We start from the raw sequence: 19,110 nt of genomic DNA on the forward strand, positions 1-19,110 counted from the left end.
TTCTTTTCTGTTCCTTTTTGTTCACCTCATGAAGCCACTTCATTAAACCACTTGAAAAATTTAGTTTCTTGATATACCATTTCTACTGAATGTTCAATTTTAACATTTTCCAACCTGTCCACTACATGCTCTTGACAAAATAATAGGAACTGATTTCTTCCTTTTAGATCTGCCTGCTTGAGTTTTCCTCCTCTTTTCATTTATCTTTAAGCTATTATCACCAAACACTTTCTTGCTATTACTTCTCTGGACAAACTGTTGTCTGTGAGATCAACTGAGAAAAGAAAAATGAGATTTTATTTTAGCCTCATTTAGTCCTTCTTGAATGTTCTTCCTTTCTTTAGGGAGATCCAAATTTCTGACCTGTATCATTTTCCTTCTCTCTGAAGAACTTGTTACCATTTCTTAGAAGTCTGTGGTAACAATGTCCCTCAACTTTTATTTGTCTGAGGAAGTGTTTCTCCCTCCTATTTGAAGGATAATTTCACTGGACACAGAGTTCTGTTTTTTTTTTTTTTTCTCCTTTCAATGCTTTATAAATATTTCACTTCCCCCTATTCTTTCTTAAACCTGATATATTTCTTACCTTATTTCTCTATAGGTAAGACATTCTTATCCCCATGTTTTCCCCAAGATTTTCTATTTGTCTTTGGTTTCCTAGAAGTTTGAATATGATTCAAAAGATGTTTTAATATTTATCCTGCTTGGTATCCTGAGAGCTTCCTAGTTCTGTGGTTTGGTGTTTGTCATTAATTTCGGAACATTTTTGGCCATTACCTCAAATATTTCTCCTGCTCCTTTCTTTCTTCTAGTAGCATTCAAATAACACATAGGCTATACCTTTTAAAACTGTCGTACAGAGCCTGGATATTAACGTTTGTTTTCATTCTTATTTCTCTTTGCATTTCAGTTTGGGAAATTTCCATTGACTTATGTTCTAGGTCACGGATTCTTTCCTCAGCTGTGTCCAGTCTACTGAGGGGCCCACCAATTGCATTTTGCATTTCTGTTACATTGTTTTTGATTCCTAGCATTTTCTCTTTGAGTGTCCATCTCTCTGCTTACATTTCCCAAAGAGTCTTGCTTGTTGTCCCCTCACTCCATTAATATTACATATTAATCAGTTAAACAACTCTGTATCTGGTAATTCCAAAATCTGTGGTTCTGATGTTTGCTTTGTCTCTTTACACTATGCTTTTTCTTGCCTAAATTTTAGCATTTTGGCATGACTTGTCATTTTTTTTTTGTAAAAGCTGGACATAATGTATCACTTTATAGTAACTAAGATAAATACAGACGTTTACTGTAAAGTTTAATGTGAATCTGGCCCGGACACTAGGTTTAATGTCTGCAGTAGCTGTACATACCAGAGGCTTGTCTCCTCTAGTGTCCTTGTTTTGTTTTGCTCTGTTTCTCCTGTTGTCTTTGACTAGGAGCTCTTCTTAAACAGAGTCTGTGTCTTACAGTTCTTTCACTTGAAACCCTATTATTATACTAGATCCGTGGTGACGTGGTAGAAGGATGCAGGGGAGGGAGCGCAGACTATGATCTAGTGATTAAATCTCGGTGTTTTAGTGGGCTCACATCCCTGTGTGCTTCCAGTTTCTGTGTTCATGAGCACCATCTGTTTGTATGTATGTGTATATATATATTTTTAAGATTTTATCTGACAGAGAGAGCGCACAAGCAGGGGGAGCAGGAGAGGAGGATATTTATTTTTCAAGTACGCTGTACAACCACTGTGAAGCTTAAATTCACGACCCTGAGATCAACAGTCACATGCTCCACTGACTGAGCCAGTGAGGTGCCCCCGGAAGTGTTTCTTAGAATTTTTTCTCTCGTTAGATGAAACAGGAAAGCTAGAGGGGGTTAGAGTTGGCTAACTACCCTTCCCACAGAACAGCAAAGTTTCCCTTGGAGAGCTGGCCTTTGTTAGGGAGAACAGACCACTCTGGGCCTATCTCAGATGGTTACTTTTCTCCTCCCTCTGCCCCAGAATGGGAGGGAATTTTTCCTGGATTTTCACTGTGAGAACCTGGTGGTGTTCTTGAAGGGAAAACATGAAAATCGGGGGTTCCCCAACACTGGACCTTGAGGGGTTTCTCACTATCACACTAGTCCACACCCAGACTCCAGGAATTTATCATAAACCCTGCAGAAGTGTCCCTATCAATTTTTGGCTTTCCGTGGCTTCTGCTCAGGGCGAGTGGCTCTTGGCTATGATTCACTGTATTCACGTGTGCTATCTGGATTTCAGGGTGGTGGTTTGCCCTGCGGTCCCCACTCTCTGATAGATCTAAAATTCACTGACTTTCATTTTGTTCAGAATTGCTCTTGCTTTTTGGATGTGAGTGACAACTTCCAACTGCTTTACATGTTGGAACTAAATGGGTTGTTTTTCAAATTCCAGTTGTAAAATTTTACCACTCCCTTATCTGTTAGCTGCTCCAGGGAAGGAGTCAGGAGAGCAGGGACTCCAGGTTCTGAAAGGAACACATACCAAGGCCACAACACTGCTCTTTTCTGAGTTCTCAGAAGTTGGACACACTTGTTCCTGTGGCGGCTTACAAGGGAAACTTTTTGAGGATCTGTGTTCTGTTCTGATTTCTGTAGTGATCTTTTGCTTTGTTATTTTCCTTTTTCTGTGCTGCTTTATCTAATTTAGAGATTCTGCAGCAGACTGTCTGAGAACCAGGAGGTGCACCAAACCCCAGCTGTTCCAGTTCAGCCATTGCTGGGATCTGGACACATGGACAGATACAGGTAGAGTCTACGAAGAATGCCTTGATATTTTCCAAGACTTTGACAGATTTATTTTCCTATTTGCATTTTTAACCATCTAGAATACATATTGAATGTGAACTGAGAAAGGAACCTGATTTCCTTTTTTAATCCTCTGAAACAGTACATTTTGAAGACTGTTTCTATCCCAGCCTTTCAGGTAAGCTCAACAGTTCTGAGCAGATTTATAAAACATCTTGATATGTACTTTTCTGAGTTATAAGCACCACCTTGACAATCTTCTGGCACTCCATTAACTCAACAGGTAATTACTTAGCAACATACAAAAGTGTAATTATCATGATATTAAAATATTATTACTAGAAAACAGAATAAATATGTACAGAAATGCTATTACTTGTATTACGAGAATGAGATTATGAGTGACTTTGTTTTCCATCTTCTGTATTTTCCATTTTTGTAATGTATATTACTTCTATATTTCAAAAAAATACTATTTTTGATGCTTGTCATGAAGAAAGTAGCATGCCAGCAGATATACACGGAAAATTAAAAAGAAATGTACTATCAGGTCCTTGATTCCCAGGAGCTTTCCAGCTACTGGATGAAAAATTCCAATGTGAGGTAATATTCAGCTAACATTTTACATGTAAAGAATTTACATCTTTAGAGAACGTTGTAGGCATTGAGTTACGGTCACTGAAATAGCTAGCCGACATCTCCAGGATAATTCTAACTCAGAAGCATGCCAATCTGGATAGTCAGCCTATTCTTTTTTGAAACACGTTGTGGAAGGCAAAAAAACATGTTTTTGCCTTACTTCCCACTAACAGGTGGCAGACTTTTTAACTATTAACATTTAAATGAATTTAACTTACCATGCTGTGTTTGGGGACAGTTCAAAGTTTTGTAGCACTTGAAACAAAAACAATTTGGGGGTTGTCCTTAAGAAGAATATAAAATTAGGTATAGGATCTTAGAAGAGGCTCACACAAGGGAAGGGCCTGTAGCTTTTGTATATTATCATCAAGGTAAAACCCTCTCTGCTCATGGTCCCCAAGTGAATTACTCTTTATGAAATCACCTGACTTTCTCTCTCTCTCTCTCTCTCTCTACATATATATATTATGTATAGATTTATATATATATATATATATATATATATATATATATATATATAAATGTGTGTGTATTAATACATAATTACCACAAAATCTATGAAATAAGAAGCTTTTATAGTCAGTATCTTATTTTAAGCAATACATAGGAAAAGAGTTTCAGAAAATAAAAAAATTGGAAATTCACATGGTATTTGTTACAGCAGTACCTAGAGAAGCAGTTTAGCACAGTGGCTTAGTGTGAATTCTGAATTCAAATCCCAGCTTCATCACTTCCCAGCTGGGAGACCTGAAGCAAGTTGTTAACGACCACTCTGCTCCTCAGGGTCTTCACATGCAAAACGGGAATAAGGCCTACCTATAGGATTGTTGTAGGAATTAAATTAGGATTAGGACAGCAAAATTATTGGGTATATGTAAAATGCTCAGAATGTGGCAAATGGTAATTGTGATATATAGGTGAGATATTGTATTATTTAACGTATCACTACCAGCCCAATTTAGGTACCTATACTAAGTGGTTACATCAGGGGTGGGATTGGGGGAACTTAATGTACTTATGTACTAGTAGAACATTATATTTTATATACTTTTTTATAGTTTGCATACATTTCTTTTATTATTTAATTTTAAAAAGCAGAGTTGGAAAAAAGACTGAACTCACCTTGGAGTGTCTACAAACTTCTCAATCAGCATCGCATCATCATTGAAAGATTTCTTAGCTTCTCTCCGTGCTGATTCTAACTGTTCTTGAAATTCCTCTTCGGATCTGACAATCCTCATGCCCTAAGACAGCAAGACAGTATGACTACGACCTAAATAAAACCAAGAAGACTAGCCTGAAGTGAAAACACGAGCATGCACAATCTTACTTTCCCTCCTCCACCACGGACGGCTTTAATCATGACAGGATAACCGATTCTCCCCGCGTGCTCCCTCAGGCACTGGTCTGACTGGTCCTCGCCATGATAACCTTCCACAACAGGCACTCCGGCAGCAGCCATTATGGATTTGGATGTGCTTTCGAATAAGAAAGGTGAGATGCCCCATTTCTATGCGTTATTTCATACAAGAGAAACACAAAACATTCCCATTGACAAATACAATGGAACTTTTTAAAAATAAAACATTCCCAGGTAAAGACTACTGTCTGAGAAAACAACACAAATATTAAACTATTAGTTTTTCTGTGATAACTATGAATCTAGTGCTTCATGTGATAGCTCATTTTACCTTGTTCTTAATCCCTAAAACTAATTCATATATTGATTAGAAACCCTAATTAGATAAACATTTTCTGTAACTCACTGGAGTGGCAGATGAACAGCTTACGCCCATGACAACCAAAGGTTCTAACTGCCATGTCTGTTAGAGGTTAAACAAACAATTTCAGTAGATCGTCCTATGGTTATATTTAAAAGGTAGAAATGAATACCTCTTTATACCCATGTCTTTAATTGCAGATGAAGGAGGACCTATAAAAAGAATTCCTTCTTGTTTACACAGTTCGGCAAATTCCGTGTTTTCGGAAAGAAAACCATATCCTGGATGGATAGCCTAGAAGTGAAAATGAAAGGACAAACTTACTAGCACTCCACTGGCACGCCGTGTGAGGAAGGAGATGAGCATTTTCCTTTGGGGAAGCCTCTCCCGACATGGTGGTAAGTACACTATGGGCTCTATCAAAATCTGTTTCCAAGAGGTATCTGAAACATTCTTACTAAAGTTCCAAAGCCTGGCCTGAAATGGAAAAACCTATACTTCTTTTAATTGTGGTAATATATACACAACATAAAGCTTACCGTTTTAACCGCTTTTAGGTGTACGATTCAGTGGCATTAAAGTTACTTTCTCAATGCTGTGCAACTACTAACACCATCCATTTCCAGAATGTTGTCCCCATCCCAAACAGAGACTCTGTACCCATTAAATATCAATTCCACATTTCCTGATAACCTCTATCTTACTTTCTGTCTCATGAATACCCCATCTAGGAACCTACTATAAATGGAATTATACAACATTTGTCCTTCTTTGTCTAGTTTATGTCACTTAGTGTTATGTTTTCAAGGTTCTTCCATGTTGTAGCATGTATCAGAATTTTACTCCTTTTCATGGCTGAATAATGGACCACTGTGTATATTCCACATTTTGTTTTTTTGCTTATCCATTCATGCATTGAGGAAGGTGTGGATCGTTTCTAACTTCCACTTTTGTGAATAACACTGCTATAAGCATTGGTGTACAAGCACCTGTTTGAGTCCCTGCTTTAAATTCTTTTAGGTATGTATCTATACGTGAAGCTGTTGGATCATACAGAAGAATCTAAAATAATACTGCTATTAGGGTAGAGTGTCAATGAGTATTTGATAGTAAAGCACTCCAGAGTAGCAGAGGGGAGGGCTGTTTACTCTGCTTCCATATAAAGCTGGCCTAGAACTGAAACCATGGTATCCCAAAACTGAAAGGAACATGTTAGCACAGTAATACCTCATTTATCTTCAGTTCACTATCTGCCAATATCACCTTTCCAGAAAAAAAGCTAAGAAGCAAACAAAAAGTCATATGTTAGAGTTTACATATACTTAGTGAAAGAGGATCCCTCATATGTTAATCTAGTCACTTGAAACTTACTCAGAGTTTTAAGAAATTTATTTGTCTGGCTTTCTAGCCCACAAAAGAGGAAAATTAATACCTGAAGGACAGTAAGATTTCCAAGAACAAACATAGTCACAGCAAAAAGGGAGGATACAGAGGAAAGCAAAAGCACAACAGTATAACATGATTCAGTGAGGGATAAAGCAACTTTCTCTCCAACCTCAACAGCCCTGATGGCATTTGTTCTTCTAAATTAATAAGACTATATAATAATTATAACTAAGAGAATGTAGAAAGAAAAAAGCTCAGCCAATACTATTTCAAAACAAACATATTGAAAGAATAGTTATGTTTCAGGGGCACCGGGTGGCTCAGCTGGTTGAGCGACCAACTATTAATTTCAGCTCAGGTCATGATCTCAGGATTTTAAGGCCCCATGTTGGGCTCGTGCTCAGTGTGAAGTCTGCTTGAGATGCTCTCTTCTTGTCTCCCTCTGCCCTCCCCTGGCTTGTGCATGTGCTTTCTCAATCTCTCGCTCTTTAAAATAAACAAAAAAACAAATAAATAAATTCTTAAAAAAAAAAACAAAACCCAAAGAATAGTTATGTTTCAAAATTAAAGGAGTATGCTTCAGACGTTTGGGAAACTCATGAACAGAATACCTACATTTTAGTGAGAGCAAATAATAAAATGCAAGATAATCACATTTTGATATCAGTTTGATCACAGTTTGATGTTTTTTAAACCAAAGTTCAATTTTAGTAATTTTATATGAAATGTCAAATATTATTTATGTGAGGCAAAGTGAAACAGATCTACATCCTAGTCTTCCCAATGTCTTAACACCCTTTCTTTTTTACTTACAGTACATAACATTCTCTCATTTATAGTTTGATTAACTTAGCAAATTTATACAACTGTGCAATTACTATAATCTAGTTGTAGAATACTTCTGTCACTTGAATAAGTTCTTCTGTGCCCCTATGCATAATTGATAAATCCTTGGTCCCCAAACCAGGCAATTCTGACCTGCTTTTGGTCTCATAATTTTGCCTTTTTTAGAAATCTTATATAAATGGGATGACATAGTACAGAATCTGATGTGTCCAGTTTCTTTAACTTAGCATGATGTTTTATGGCTCATCCTTATTGTGTGCATGGGTAGTTCATTTTTTATAGATCTTTTTTTATTTGTTGATGCACTGAATGGATAGCCCACATTTTATTTACTCATTATTTGGATTTTTTTCCAGTTTTGGACTATTATGAATAATGCTGTTATGAACACTCATGTACAAATAACATCTGTGAACATATTTTTCATTTCTCTTGGGTAAATAACCCAGGCAGTCAAATATGGTAAGTATATATTTAACTTTTTAAAACCAGCCAGTTTTCTAAAGTGGTTGATGATAATGATCTAAAGATCATTACCATAATCTAAGATACTGAGTAAGATCTAATAACGTAACTTTTTGTTACCCCCCCCCCAAAACTCCATGCCTATTAGTGGTTATTATCCATTCCCTACATATCCCTAGCCCTAGATAACCACTAATTTACTCTGTTTCTATAGATTTGCCTATTTTGGACATTCCATATAAATAGAATTATATAATACATACAGTCTTCAGTGACTGGCTTCCTTCTTCCACTGAACACAGTATTTTCAAAGTTCATCCACTTTTTAGCATGTATCAGCACCTCTTCCCTTTTTATTGCTTATTTTAGGTTTATCTTTTTGTATATAAATATCTAATTGTTCCAGTATAATTTGTTGAAAAGACTATCTTTCCCACTGAATTACTCTTTTGTTCAAAAATTAATTGACCATATATGTGCATGTTTATTTTGGGACTTTCTATTCTGTTGCACTGACATACGTATTTTTCCTTCTGATACCATACTGTCTTGTTTACTGTAGGTTCATTGTGAGTTTTGAAATCCAAAAATCTAAACCCTACAAATTTATTGTCTTTTCAAAAAAATTTTTTAAAGATTGTCTTTTTAAGTAATCTCTGCCCCCAACATGGACCTTGAACTTACAACCCCAAGATCAACAGTTGCATGCTCTACTGACTGAGCTAGCCAGGTACCCCTCAAAATAGTTTTAACTATATACTAGACCTTTGGGGTATTTTAGGACCAGTGTGTCAATATTTACCAAAAAAAAAAAAGGGGGGGGCCTATTGGGATTTTGATCAAGATTCCCTTAAATCTACAGATCAATTTGGAAAGAACTGCCATCTTCATACTATTGATTATTCCAATGATATATGAGTCCATTTATATATATATGATACATGTATCCATTACTTTGAACTTCTTTAATTCCCCTCAGCAATGTGTTATAGTTTTCATGTATAGATCTTAGAACTTAACTTCTAAGATCTTGCATAGATCTTAGAACTTAATTCTTTTCATGCATAGATCTTAGAACTCACTTAGAACTTCTTTAATTCCTTTCAGCAATGTGTTACAGTTTTCATGCATAGATCTTAAAACTGATTTTTCTAAAGTTAGTCCTAAGTATTTGATTTTTACTGATGTTATTTTGAATATTACTGTTTCCTTAACTGCATTTTCGAAGTGTTGCTAGCATCCTTTCTTTTGAACAGATAGTTAATTCAATGGAACTCTGATGAACCAGATAAATACTCTCCCTTCAAACCTAAAAAGAAAAGCACTATCTTCTTGCAAAAATTAAAAAAAAAAAAAGAAAAGAAAGAAAGAAAAAGCATAGTCCAACCACACATTACAGGAATGACCTCAAGAAGTTTTAATTAATTTATCTTAGGAAGAACAATTTAATATATCCAGATCACAGTATTTCTTGATCATCTGAATATATTAAAAAGGAAAAATCAGTAATACTACTGTTAGCTGGGGGCTAATTCTCTAGCCACTGGGCATGTATTTAGCAGCCAATTTATCCTGGGCTCCCAGGATTGTAAGCCCCTGTTTAGATCCTTCAATCCATAAAACTAATGTGCCTTTAACAGTAAAGATAAAAACTGTCATTTCCTACCCTTAAATCTCTGCCAAAATAATTTATTCCATGCTTTTAGTTTGTAACCTTTCTGCTGTACTTTCCAAGCATATGTACAGATCCAAAGTTGTTGGCTCTGCCTTCAAGCAGAAACGAGAGGTGTCCTTCCTTTGGTGGAGAGAACAAGTCATACTCTTCAAATTCTTACTCCCAAGAATTTCCTATCTACAGCTGATACTTAAAACATGGATTTCCATTTGGTCAACTACACAGATGATCAGCATTTAAATAACTTGCAATATTCATTAAAGTTACTTACCAGTGATCTTGAAATGCCTGTAATAAAGTTATTCATTCCTGGTGGTACAGTAAAAGAAACTAGAGCACTTCATAAAACATTAATGCTCAGGAACTAATTCTGTCAACTGAGGGGATACTTTTTTTTTTTTTTTTTTTAACCCTCCACTAAAGAGGAATACACATAGAGAAAAGTGCAAATCATAAGTAGACAGCTTTTATAAACACAGTCTTTACTAACTGAATACACCTGTGTAACCAGCTCAAGAAACAAAATATCACTAGTATTCCACAAGACCCTATGAGCTCTCTTCCAGTAACTAACTATAGGGCCCTCCCCCAAAGCACTATGGCAACATTCTCTTTAAAAAAAGGCTGCTCGGGTGATCCTAATCTTCAGCCAGTACTCAATACTTGATCTTTCCCATGCAGAGAAGGTCTGAGACAAATGACAATCAGGAGAACTAGAGAACCATTACATTTTCTAGATTCTTTCAAGTTAGCCACGTCACCAGGCAAATCACAAGAAATGTAACTCAAGTGCAAATGTTACTCTAGCATCTGTAAAAATGCCTATGCCAAAATGCTACATTAACAATTCTACATTCTGGGCAACCTTTCAAAATCACTAGACAAATGTTATTCAAAGTCCTATAACAAAAAGATCAGTATCTTCTTCAAAGTTAAATCAAGGTTTACTCCCCTAATTGACAAGTAACTTTTTATTAGAGAGCCTCATGATTGTAACCCACCAAATTTCCTTCTGAATCAGGATTCCAGGAAGAAATGAAGCAGGTTTCTTTGGCCTAAGTTTTCTGACTTAATTCCAACCCCCATATCAAATAATAGTCCTATATTACTGATTTTTCTGATGTAATTCTTTGTTTTACAAACATTACAGGTAATGTTTACAAGCCATCTCAAATCTTGAATATCCAAAGTGTGTGAAAGTTATTTCTTCTTTCTTCATTGTGTATTAGTACAGCATCTAAACAATACTAGCCCAGATAGATATAGAGTTAATAAATTCCCCAGAATTAGCAATATCATTCACTTGCTACAGGGTTGTTATTTAAACTGAAAAACGGTCTCAGCAAACTATCATTAAAAAAGGAGATTTCAGGAGCGCCTGGGTGGCACAGTCGATTAAGCATCTGACTCTTGGTTTCAGCTCAAGTCGTGATCTCAGGGTCATGAGGTTGAGCCCTGGTCAGGCTTGCACTCGGTGTGGAGTCTGCTTAAGATTCTCTCTCTCCCTCTGGACCCCTCCACTGCTTCTCTCTCTCTCTCTAAAAAAAATTTTTTTAAAGGGAGATTTTCACCTCTATGGAAATAGCTGATTAGAGCACAAAACAATGATAAAATAAGGAAGCTGGCTGGCCTATGAAAAACTTTTTTTTTTTTTAAGATTTTAGTTATTTACTTGAGAGAGTGAAAAAAAGAAAACCATGAGTGGGGGGAGGGGAAGAGAGAGAAGGCGGCTCCCCGCTGCGTAGGGAGCCAGACATGGGGCTTGATCCCAGAACCCTGGGATCATGACCTAAACCGAAGGTAGGCAGCTGAGTCACCCAGGTGCCCCATCCTGCAAGAAACTACTTTTAATTAATTCAGATTTCTGATTAAATAATGCCTTCCTTTTTACCAAAATACAGGGCAACAAAGTTCTACCGCTCAGCATGGTCTAACACAGGGCTATAAATCAGGAGACTCTTGTTTAATCCTCTCAATGTTAAATTCTAAGTTCAAGGTACCTGGGGATCTTAATAAAAATGCAAATTATGCATAAAAATGTAAATCACAGTGGTTTGGGGTGAGGCTTAAGAATCCGCATTTCTGGGGTACCTGGGTAGCTCAGTAGGTTAAGCATCTGTCTTTGGCTAAGGTCATGATTCCAGGATCCTGGGATCAAGTGCCACCTTGGGCTCCTTGCTCAGTGGGGCACCCGTTTCTCCTTCTGCCTGCCACTCCCCCTGATTAAATGCATCCTCTCTTCCTCTCCCTGACAAATTAATTAATTAATTAATTCTTCAAAAAAAAAAAAAAACTACTTCTGAAGAAATTTCAAGCAAAGACTCTACACAGTTGGTTCCTGTTTTATGTTGATGTAATAATACTGGAGTTTTGAACCTGGGAAACTGTAAAACTTGGGAGTGGAGCATAGAATGGGACTGGGAAGCGAAGAGAGAAACAGATTTCTTTCTTGATTACATTTCTTCTTGAAAGTTAGAGTACCATCTACTTCCCACAAAGGACCTGATGTTCCTCAGCTCTAGTTTTAATGGTGGAAGTACAGAATTCCCTCTCAACTTTAATTTGTAATTTAAACCCTTCCTCTACCTATTTTTCAAAAGATCTAAAGTGCACAGGTTTCAGTGAGAAAGTGGAGTGACTGAGGAATAGGACATGTCTAGTATACAACAACCCAATAATCAAATGTAAAAATCTTAAATAGCTAAAAATAGAGAATGCGTTCTGAAAATGGTTAAGTAATTTTGTGCGAATTGTATAAAACTTATTCCTTTTCCATTGTAAATCTTATCAGGACTCTTACCTGGGCAGCAGAGGTCTTGGCCACGTGAATGATTTTCTCCATAGAAAGGTAGCTCTGCTGAGAGGGAGCGGGGCCGATGGAATATGCTTCATCTGCCTGTGTAAGGAATATTACATGCTTGAAAGATCTCACAGCTAGCACACACTCGTACACAACAGAACTGCTTCAGAGTCGTTTGAGCGTTATAAATAAAAAAACTGGCTCCCTAAGAACAATGCAAGAATTAAGAAACAGAAGGACCAGCTCATGCCTGCTATTAAAATAAGACTGTTTTGGAATCTTTTGCATAAAGAGGCTGCCCAAGCTTGATTTTTGTGTATAAAGCAAGCACTAGCATGAAGCAAAATGTCTTTAGGATAGAAAGCAACAGGCATGAATCATAGTCTCATCATTGACCATAGTCTCATCATTAACAATAATAACCTTAAATGCATCTAATGCAAAAAGTGTACATTTTTTAAAAAAAGATTTTATTTATTTATTTTACAGACAGAGATCACAAGTAGGCAGAGAGGCAGGCAGAGAGAGAGAGAGAGAGAGAGAGAGAAAGAGGAGGAAACAGGCTCCCCGCCTAGCAGAGAGCCCAATGTGGGAGTTGATCCCAGGACCCTGGGATCATGACCTGAGCCAAAGAGAGAGGCTTTAACCCACTGAGCCACCCAGGTACTCTGCCGAAAGTGTACATTTTGATGAGATAAAATATAAAGGTTGTATTCAGCAAGAAATAAAATTATGAAGTTTATTAAAGTTTGTATAATTATTCAGGTATGATGATAATGCTCCATCTATACATTTGTGAACTACTTTATACTGTCCTTTAAAACTTCCACATAATCATGGCAGCCCTTGAAGCAGACTGGATAGAAAAAACATCCCTCATTCATTCAAAGATTTATTGAACACCTACTACATGCCGTGCTTTGAGGTGGGAGCTACCTACACAACAGTAAATAATGTCCCTGCCTAGAGGGATAGACAGACATCAAACATACATCCATAGGCTTAGTGACAACTGTGACAAAGGCCATGAAAGCAAAACAAAGGACATGATGCAGATGAAGGGGAAGATGGATCAGGCCTGAGGGCGCTCAGGGAAAGCCTGGGAGGGAAGATCAGGGGCTCCTCCAGGAGCACCAGGACTTGGCCAGGCAAATGGGTGGAGGATGTGGAGCTGGGAACAGGGATGGAGAAGGGGGCCAGCCTCCCCCACCCAGAAAGCAACATATATGGACATGCTGAGTAGGGAAGAAACTTGGCCCATTTGAGGGACTGACAGAGGCTTGATTGGCTGGAGCCCAGTGAGCCGGGGCTCCATGTCCAGAGACAGGGCTGGAGTGACCAGGGAGCACAGGTTTCAGGGGACCTCCTGGGAGGCTAAGCTTTGGATTCTCTCCCAAGGGAACACATAATGAAGTTTCCTGGGTATTGTTTTTTGTTTTTAAAACTTAATTCCAGGAGTGCCCAGGTGGCTCAGTGGGTTAAAGCCTCTGCCTTCGGCTCAGGTCATGATCCCAGGGTCCTGGGATGGAGCCCCGCATCAGGCTCTCTGCTCAGCAGGGAGCCTGCTTCCTCCTCTCTCGCTGCCTGCTTCTCTGCCTGCTTGTGATCTCTGTCTGTCAAATAAATAAACCATGAGAGACTATGGACTCTGAAACAAACAATCTGAGGGTTTTGAAGGAGCAGGGCGGTGGGAGGTTGGGGGAACCAGGTGGTGGGTATTGGAGAGGGCACGGATTGCATGGAGCACTGGGTGTGGTGCAAAAACAATGAATACTGTTACGCTGAAAATAAATTTTAAAAAATTAAAAAAAAAAAAAAAGGCTGTGGCAAAGGTGCTGGTGGCTCTGACTTAAGGTACCAGGAGTAGAGGGCAGAAAGAAGTGGAAAGAAGTGTTTGGGAAACAGAACAAACAGCACCAGGTGACTGCCTCGGTGGGGAAGAGGGAGGATGTAGAGTGGTGGGAAGACAGAAGATGTCCAAAGACTCCTGGATCTCGGGCACTATGGCTGCTGTGGGCAACAGTGTTACCATCTGCTGGGTTAGGGAAGTCTGCAGGAAAAGCAGCTTCACTACAGAACAAAGTCATGAGTTCAATCTCAGGCACATCAGTTTGGGAGCTGTGACACATCCACGTGGAGATGTCAAGAGGGCAGCTGGATAGACCTGTACCACATTCAAAAGAGAATCTGGGCTAGAAACAGAAACAGAAATTTGGAAGGGCTTAGTAAAGCCCGAGGAGCAGACAAAATGATCTAGAATGAGATCATTGAGAAAAGAAGCTGGAAGATGCTTGAAAGGGTAAGAGGAGGACTCCAAAGCATAGGAAGACAACTAGCCTTAGACGGGACAACGACAGACGCAGATGCAGTGAACAGCATAAGTGCATTTCTTCTTCCTCTGTGAATCAAAATCATCAATTGAGAATAGGAGGGTAGAGGGAGAGTCAGAGGCTGGAATGGAGAACGGCAGGCTTGAGTTGGTCACTCCACGGAATAAGAGAGTAAAGTGGCCAGAGAGCCCACGGGCCTGCCATGCAATGCTGAAAGCCCAGGGGCGGCCAGTTGCCACGAATTTCTGTTGCTGCTTGGTCTTGCCACAGGCATAAGGAAGACCAAGGGTTGAATTCATCCAGGGCTGGTTCTGGCTGGTGAATAACTGTGAGGAACAAATGGTAACACTCGGGGGAGTAGGATCATTTCAGTTATAATATTATAGTTAAGCCTGCGCTCAGAAACATTAAGTCGAAGATCCATTGGCCAGTAAGTGGTAGCTACTAAGACTGGAAGCTGGATCCTTCTTGCACATCGGGGATCTGGATATATGCCCCTCAAAGTAAGATCTGTGGCCAGATTACGTGAACTGTCTTTACCAACCCTTGATGAGATGACTTTGCCTGTAAGTCAACTATACAACCAAACACAATGTTTAGTTCAACTAGTGTTATGTTTGAAAAATGTTCCCAATAGGGATGACTGAACTTTCCCCCTTATGCCCTGTTAACACAGTAAACATAAACTATTAACATAAAGAAGTAAAGTACCTACCCAATAAAAAAGCCAATCACTTACAAAATTTGACTTTGTTTTTAACCACATACCATGTCAACATGCATGGAATTTCTGTCGGCGTCACTATACACAGCCACGGACTGTATACCCATTTTTTTGGCTGTTCGTATCACCCTGCAGGCAATTTCTCCTCTGTTTGCAATGAGGAGCTTGGCAATGTTTCGTCCTGTTTAAAACACCATGAAAATCACACACAAATCTTACTGGAGAGCAAAAAATGAGAAAGCAAACTAAACATTCCATGATATTAACCAGCTGATGAACATCTGTTTTGGTAACATCAACACAGTGGAGCCTCAAATAACCATTTTAACTGATATCAATTGTGTCTTTTTATCCTCTTCACTGAAATTCGAGGTGCCCTCATTAACATCAACTCTTATTTTACTCAGCTTTTTCAGCTTTAAAATGAAAAGATGCTTTGATATGATAAGGTCAAATCATAACAGCCCCAACCCCCATCATAGTTAATAGTAATTAATCTTTCCTAAGTACCTTTTGCGCCTCAGGACCTTTGCTAAAGACTCAACCTGGACTTAAATGCTCACAATAAGCCTATGGAGTAGATACTATTATTATTGCATCAATTTTAAAGATAAAGAAATTACAACTCAAAGAGATATTACTTTCCTGGAATATTACAGCTAAAAGAAATAGTGGATCCGGGATTTGAACCCAGGTTAGCATCACTCCAGATTCTGAACTCTCAGTCACTCTGCTCTACGGCCTCTAGCCCCTGTACGCCCACAGGGATGCGTGGTTCTCCTGTGATATAAATACAAGTGAGGACCATGCCAGGACATTGGCACCAGTGCCATGATTATGAACATAATGTTATTGTATTAATATGTAAAATGCATTTCCATCATCACACATGAAATAAATGCTCCCTGGCAATTTAGGAAAGTTATCTTTCTCAAAAAATACAGTTATAGAACTTAAAACAAGGTCATTCTGTGGGTATCTACAGAGCCTGAGCTGTCACAGGAGCTGCTGGGATGATGTATGCATGTGTGTGTTTTGGGGAGGAAGCTGCATCCAATCAACCAGGAGTTACACTTACATATGTTTCAGAGGTGGGAATTCCCTGTAACGTTTTATTTGGAAAAGCATTCTGCTACTTAACAGAGCTGTTGTAAAGCACTGATTTAGACCATCACAGCTATGCCTTGCAATTCACTGCACTAAAGATGATGAGAGAGGCAGAAATAACAACATACATTTAAATGTTCTCAATTATTTCTATATGTATTTCAGACTCAAGAACAGAAATTTGACATAAAAAGAGGCGGAAACCATGACTCAACAGTTAGTAAGAAAATGATTATGAAAATCCCAAACTTCAAAAGTATTGGGAGAACTAATTCTACATATACAAATTAAGGAATTTAATATTTCACAATCTGACGCCAAGCCAAGTAGAGCAGAGACTGTACCTGTGGTCGTTGCATACTTCATGGTTCTCTGCTTCCAAGTCCACCTCCTAGCAAATGAATCCAAATGGAATTATAATTCAACAGGATACACAGATCAGTTGTTTCAAAAGAATCAAAATTGTTTAAAACTTGAAACCAAGTCCAGATATGATCTTAGTTAAGCCTGAAGCCCACAAAGTGACTTAGTAAGACTTTCTTGTGGGAAGACAATCCCTCTAGAAACCGGAAGTTACAGTTCTGGCTGTTTTCCCTGGCACTGTGTGTCCTTGAACGGATAACCTAACCTGCTCATTCCAGAGGCTGGTGTATGGCCACAGAGTAACCAACAATTAGAAAGTCAAGGTACTTCAAGAACATCCAGTTCAGCTTTTTCAAACTCTTCTGACTAGAACCCAAAGTAAAAACTATATTTTCACATGACTTCACAAGCTGGTATGCACACCAAAGAAAAGTTTCATGACAGAAGATTTCCCTGTGTTTTGATGCTCTCTGTTCTATTCCAGTTTATTAAATAAAACACGCTGGTCAAACTACAGCTTGAAAAATACTGATCTAAGTTATTGCCTGGTAAGACAGGTTTGAAAAATTTAAGCCCAGAGAAGTAAAGAGAAGGAGCTGATCAAAGGCAGCAGAAAGAATGCTGGTTATGGGGCTGTGAGACCCTCACCAACTAGCTGCTGGTGATCCCAGGCAAGTCTCTTTACATCAGTGTTTCTCCAGCCTTTTTTCATTATGGCCCCCCAATGCAAAACTATGAATACTAAGATTTTGTAGGAGGGGTTGAGCCTTGGAGGGTATGGTAACTATGGTTATATCTGAGGTTTTTTTCCCTCTCTCAAGACCCAATTTTCACTTTACAACTCAAATTTCAGTGTCCTCACAGAAGAAGACTTCTCAGTTTTCAAAGAATACAATTTAAGTTGAGTCTTTATGTTAATAAGAAATGGAGAACCAGGGAGGCTAAATGACTTGTTTGAGGTTTCTTTCTTTTTAACATTTTATTTATTTATTTGACACAGAGAGAGAGATCACGAGTAGGCAGAGAGGCAGGCGGGGGTGGGGGGTGGGGGAGGGAAGCAGGCTCCCTGCTGAGCAGAGAGCCAGATGCGGGTCTCCCAGGACCCTGAGATCATGACCTGAGCCGAAGGCAGAGGCTTAACCCACTGAGCCACCCAGGCGCCCCTGTTTGAGGTTTCTTAACTAGGTAGAAGTTCATTAATGTCTAAAGCAATTTTTAAGTTCCATGATACCTACTGATACAGTAAGTTACAAAACTTTAACCAAGAGATGACAGAAAGGAGGCCATAATCTCTTTGGGAACAAAAGAGTATAATGCCTATCAGTTGTCAGCTAAAAGAAATACACTGGGAAAACCAACAAATTGCAGAAGGAATTCCATTTCCGTCTTTTCCATCCAGATCTGGATGATGTGACAAAACTATAGTTATAAACAACTAACCATTTTACAAAGCAGGTGATAAAAAGCATAATGTATGTTAGATACTATTCAACTATGTATGTGTAGCATGTATATGTTGTGTCTGTGACCAGGTAACTGATCAGAACTAGCATTTCACTGGGGCAGAGGTGCAGGAGGTGGGATTGTTACAGTGGGTCTGGCAGTCATTGGCCTCTAATGGACACTCAATCAGCTACTGACATCCATCCAGGGCTGGTGGGAAGACCCACAGCTATGACACTTGAGTTCCACAAGAAGGCTTCCTCAGGAGGCTCTTGCTTTCCCACATCTTCCCAATTCCACTAACCTCACTCTCTTGATCTTTAAGGAGAAATATCATTTTTCCTTATCTTTAAAAGGCACCTTCTAGTTCATAGCATCTTCCCATCACATTCTTCAGATAGGGTTTTTTGGTTTTTTTTTTTCAACTACGACTCAAGGCCTGTCCTGCACAATTGTATCTATAAAATGCTTCTTGATAAATCCAGCTTAAGACTCTGATCAAGGCCACTGCTGAATTAAAGTTTTCTTCTGCTATTCTAGTCAAGACAATCACATACACACCATTTAACATAATCCTCTATCCCACTGATGTTTTGATTGATCTATTCCATTTCTCACCATTATCTAAGCTCAACTTAAAACAATGGCTTATAAAACAAAATTAAGAAGTTCCTTCCATGAGATAATTCCACCCTACTTGAAGATAACTTCTAAATCAGTTTATTCTCATTTCTAAAATTCCACCACCAGATTTCTTTTCTCTGAGCTACTAGAGAATCATGACCTACAAACATGTAACTACCCTCTATAATGATAAGATTTGTAATTTCTTTATGCCATTAAGAACA

General features: G+C 38.5%; 1 protein-coding gene across 8 annotated transcripts in view; it reads right to left on the reverse strand.

Moving 5' to 3' along the window:
- The window catches only part of MCCC1 (methylcrotonyl-CoA carboxylase subunit 1), a 59,050-nt gene that overhangs the window by 35,754 nt on the left and 4,186 nt on the right, over positions 1-19,110 (reverse strand). For all 8 annotated transcript variants that reach the window (XM_082692359.1, XM_082692355.1, XM_082692358.1 and 5 more), the window contains 6 exons: positions 16,801-16,847; positions 15,394-15,530; positions 12,296-12,391; positions 5,296-5,417; positions 4,733-4,880; positions 4,525-4,646 (listed from right to left, as the gene is read on the reverse strand). In XM_082692359.1, the coding sequence (XP_082548485.1) occupies positions 4,525-4,646; positions 4,733-4,880; positions 5,296-5,417; positions 12,296-12,391; positions 15,394-15,530; positions 16,801-16,847 (672 nt within the window). The remainder of the gene's footprint in view (positions 1-4,524; positions 4,647-4,732; positions 4,881-5,295; positions 5,418-12,295; positions 12,392-15,393; positions 15,531-16,800; positions 16,848-19,110) is intronic.

Source organism: Mustela nivalis, assembly GCF_964662115.1.
Source record: "Mustela nivalis genome assembly, chromosome: 1".
Taxonomy (NCBI): domain Eukaryota; kingdom Metazoa; phylum Chordata; class Mammalia; order Carnivora; family Mustelidae; genus Mustela; species Mustela nivalis.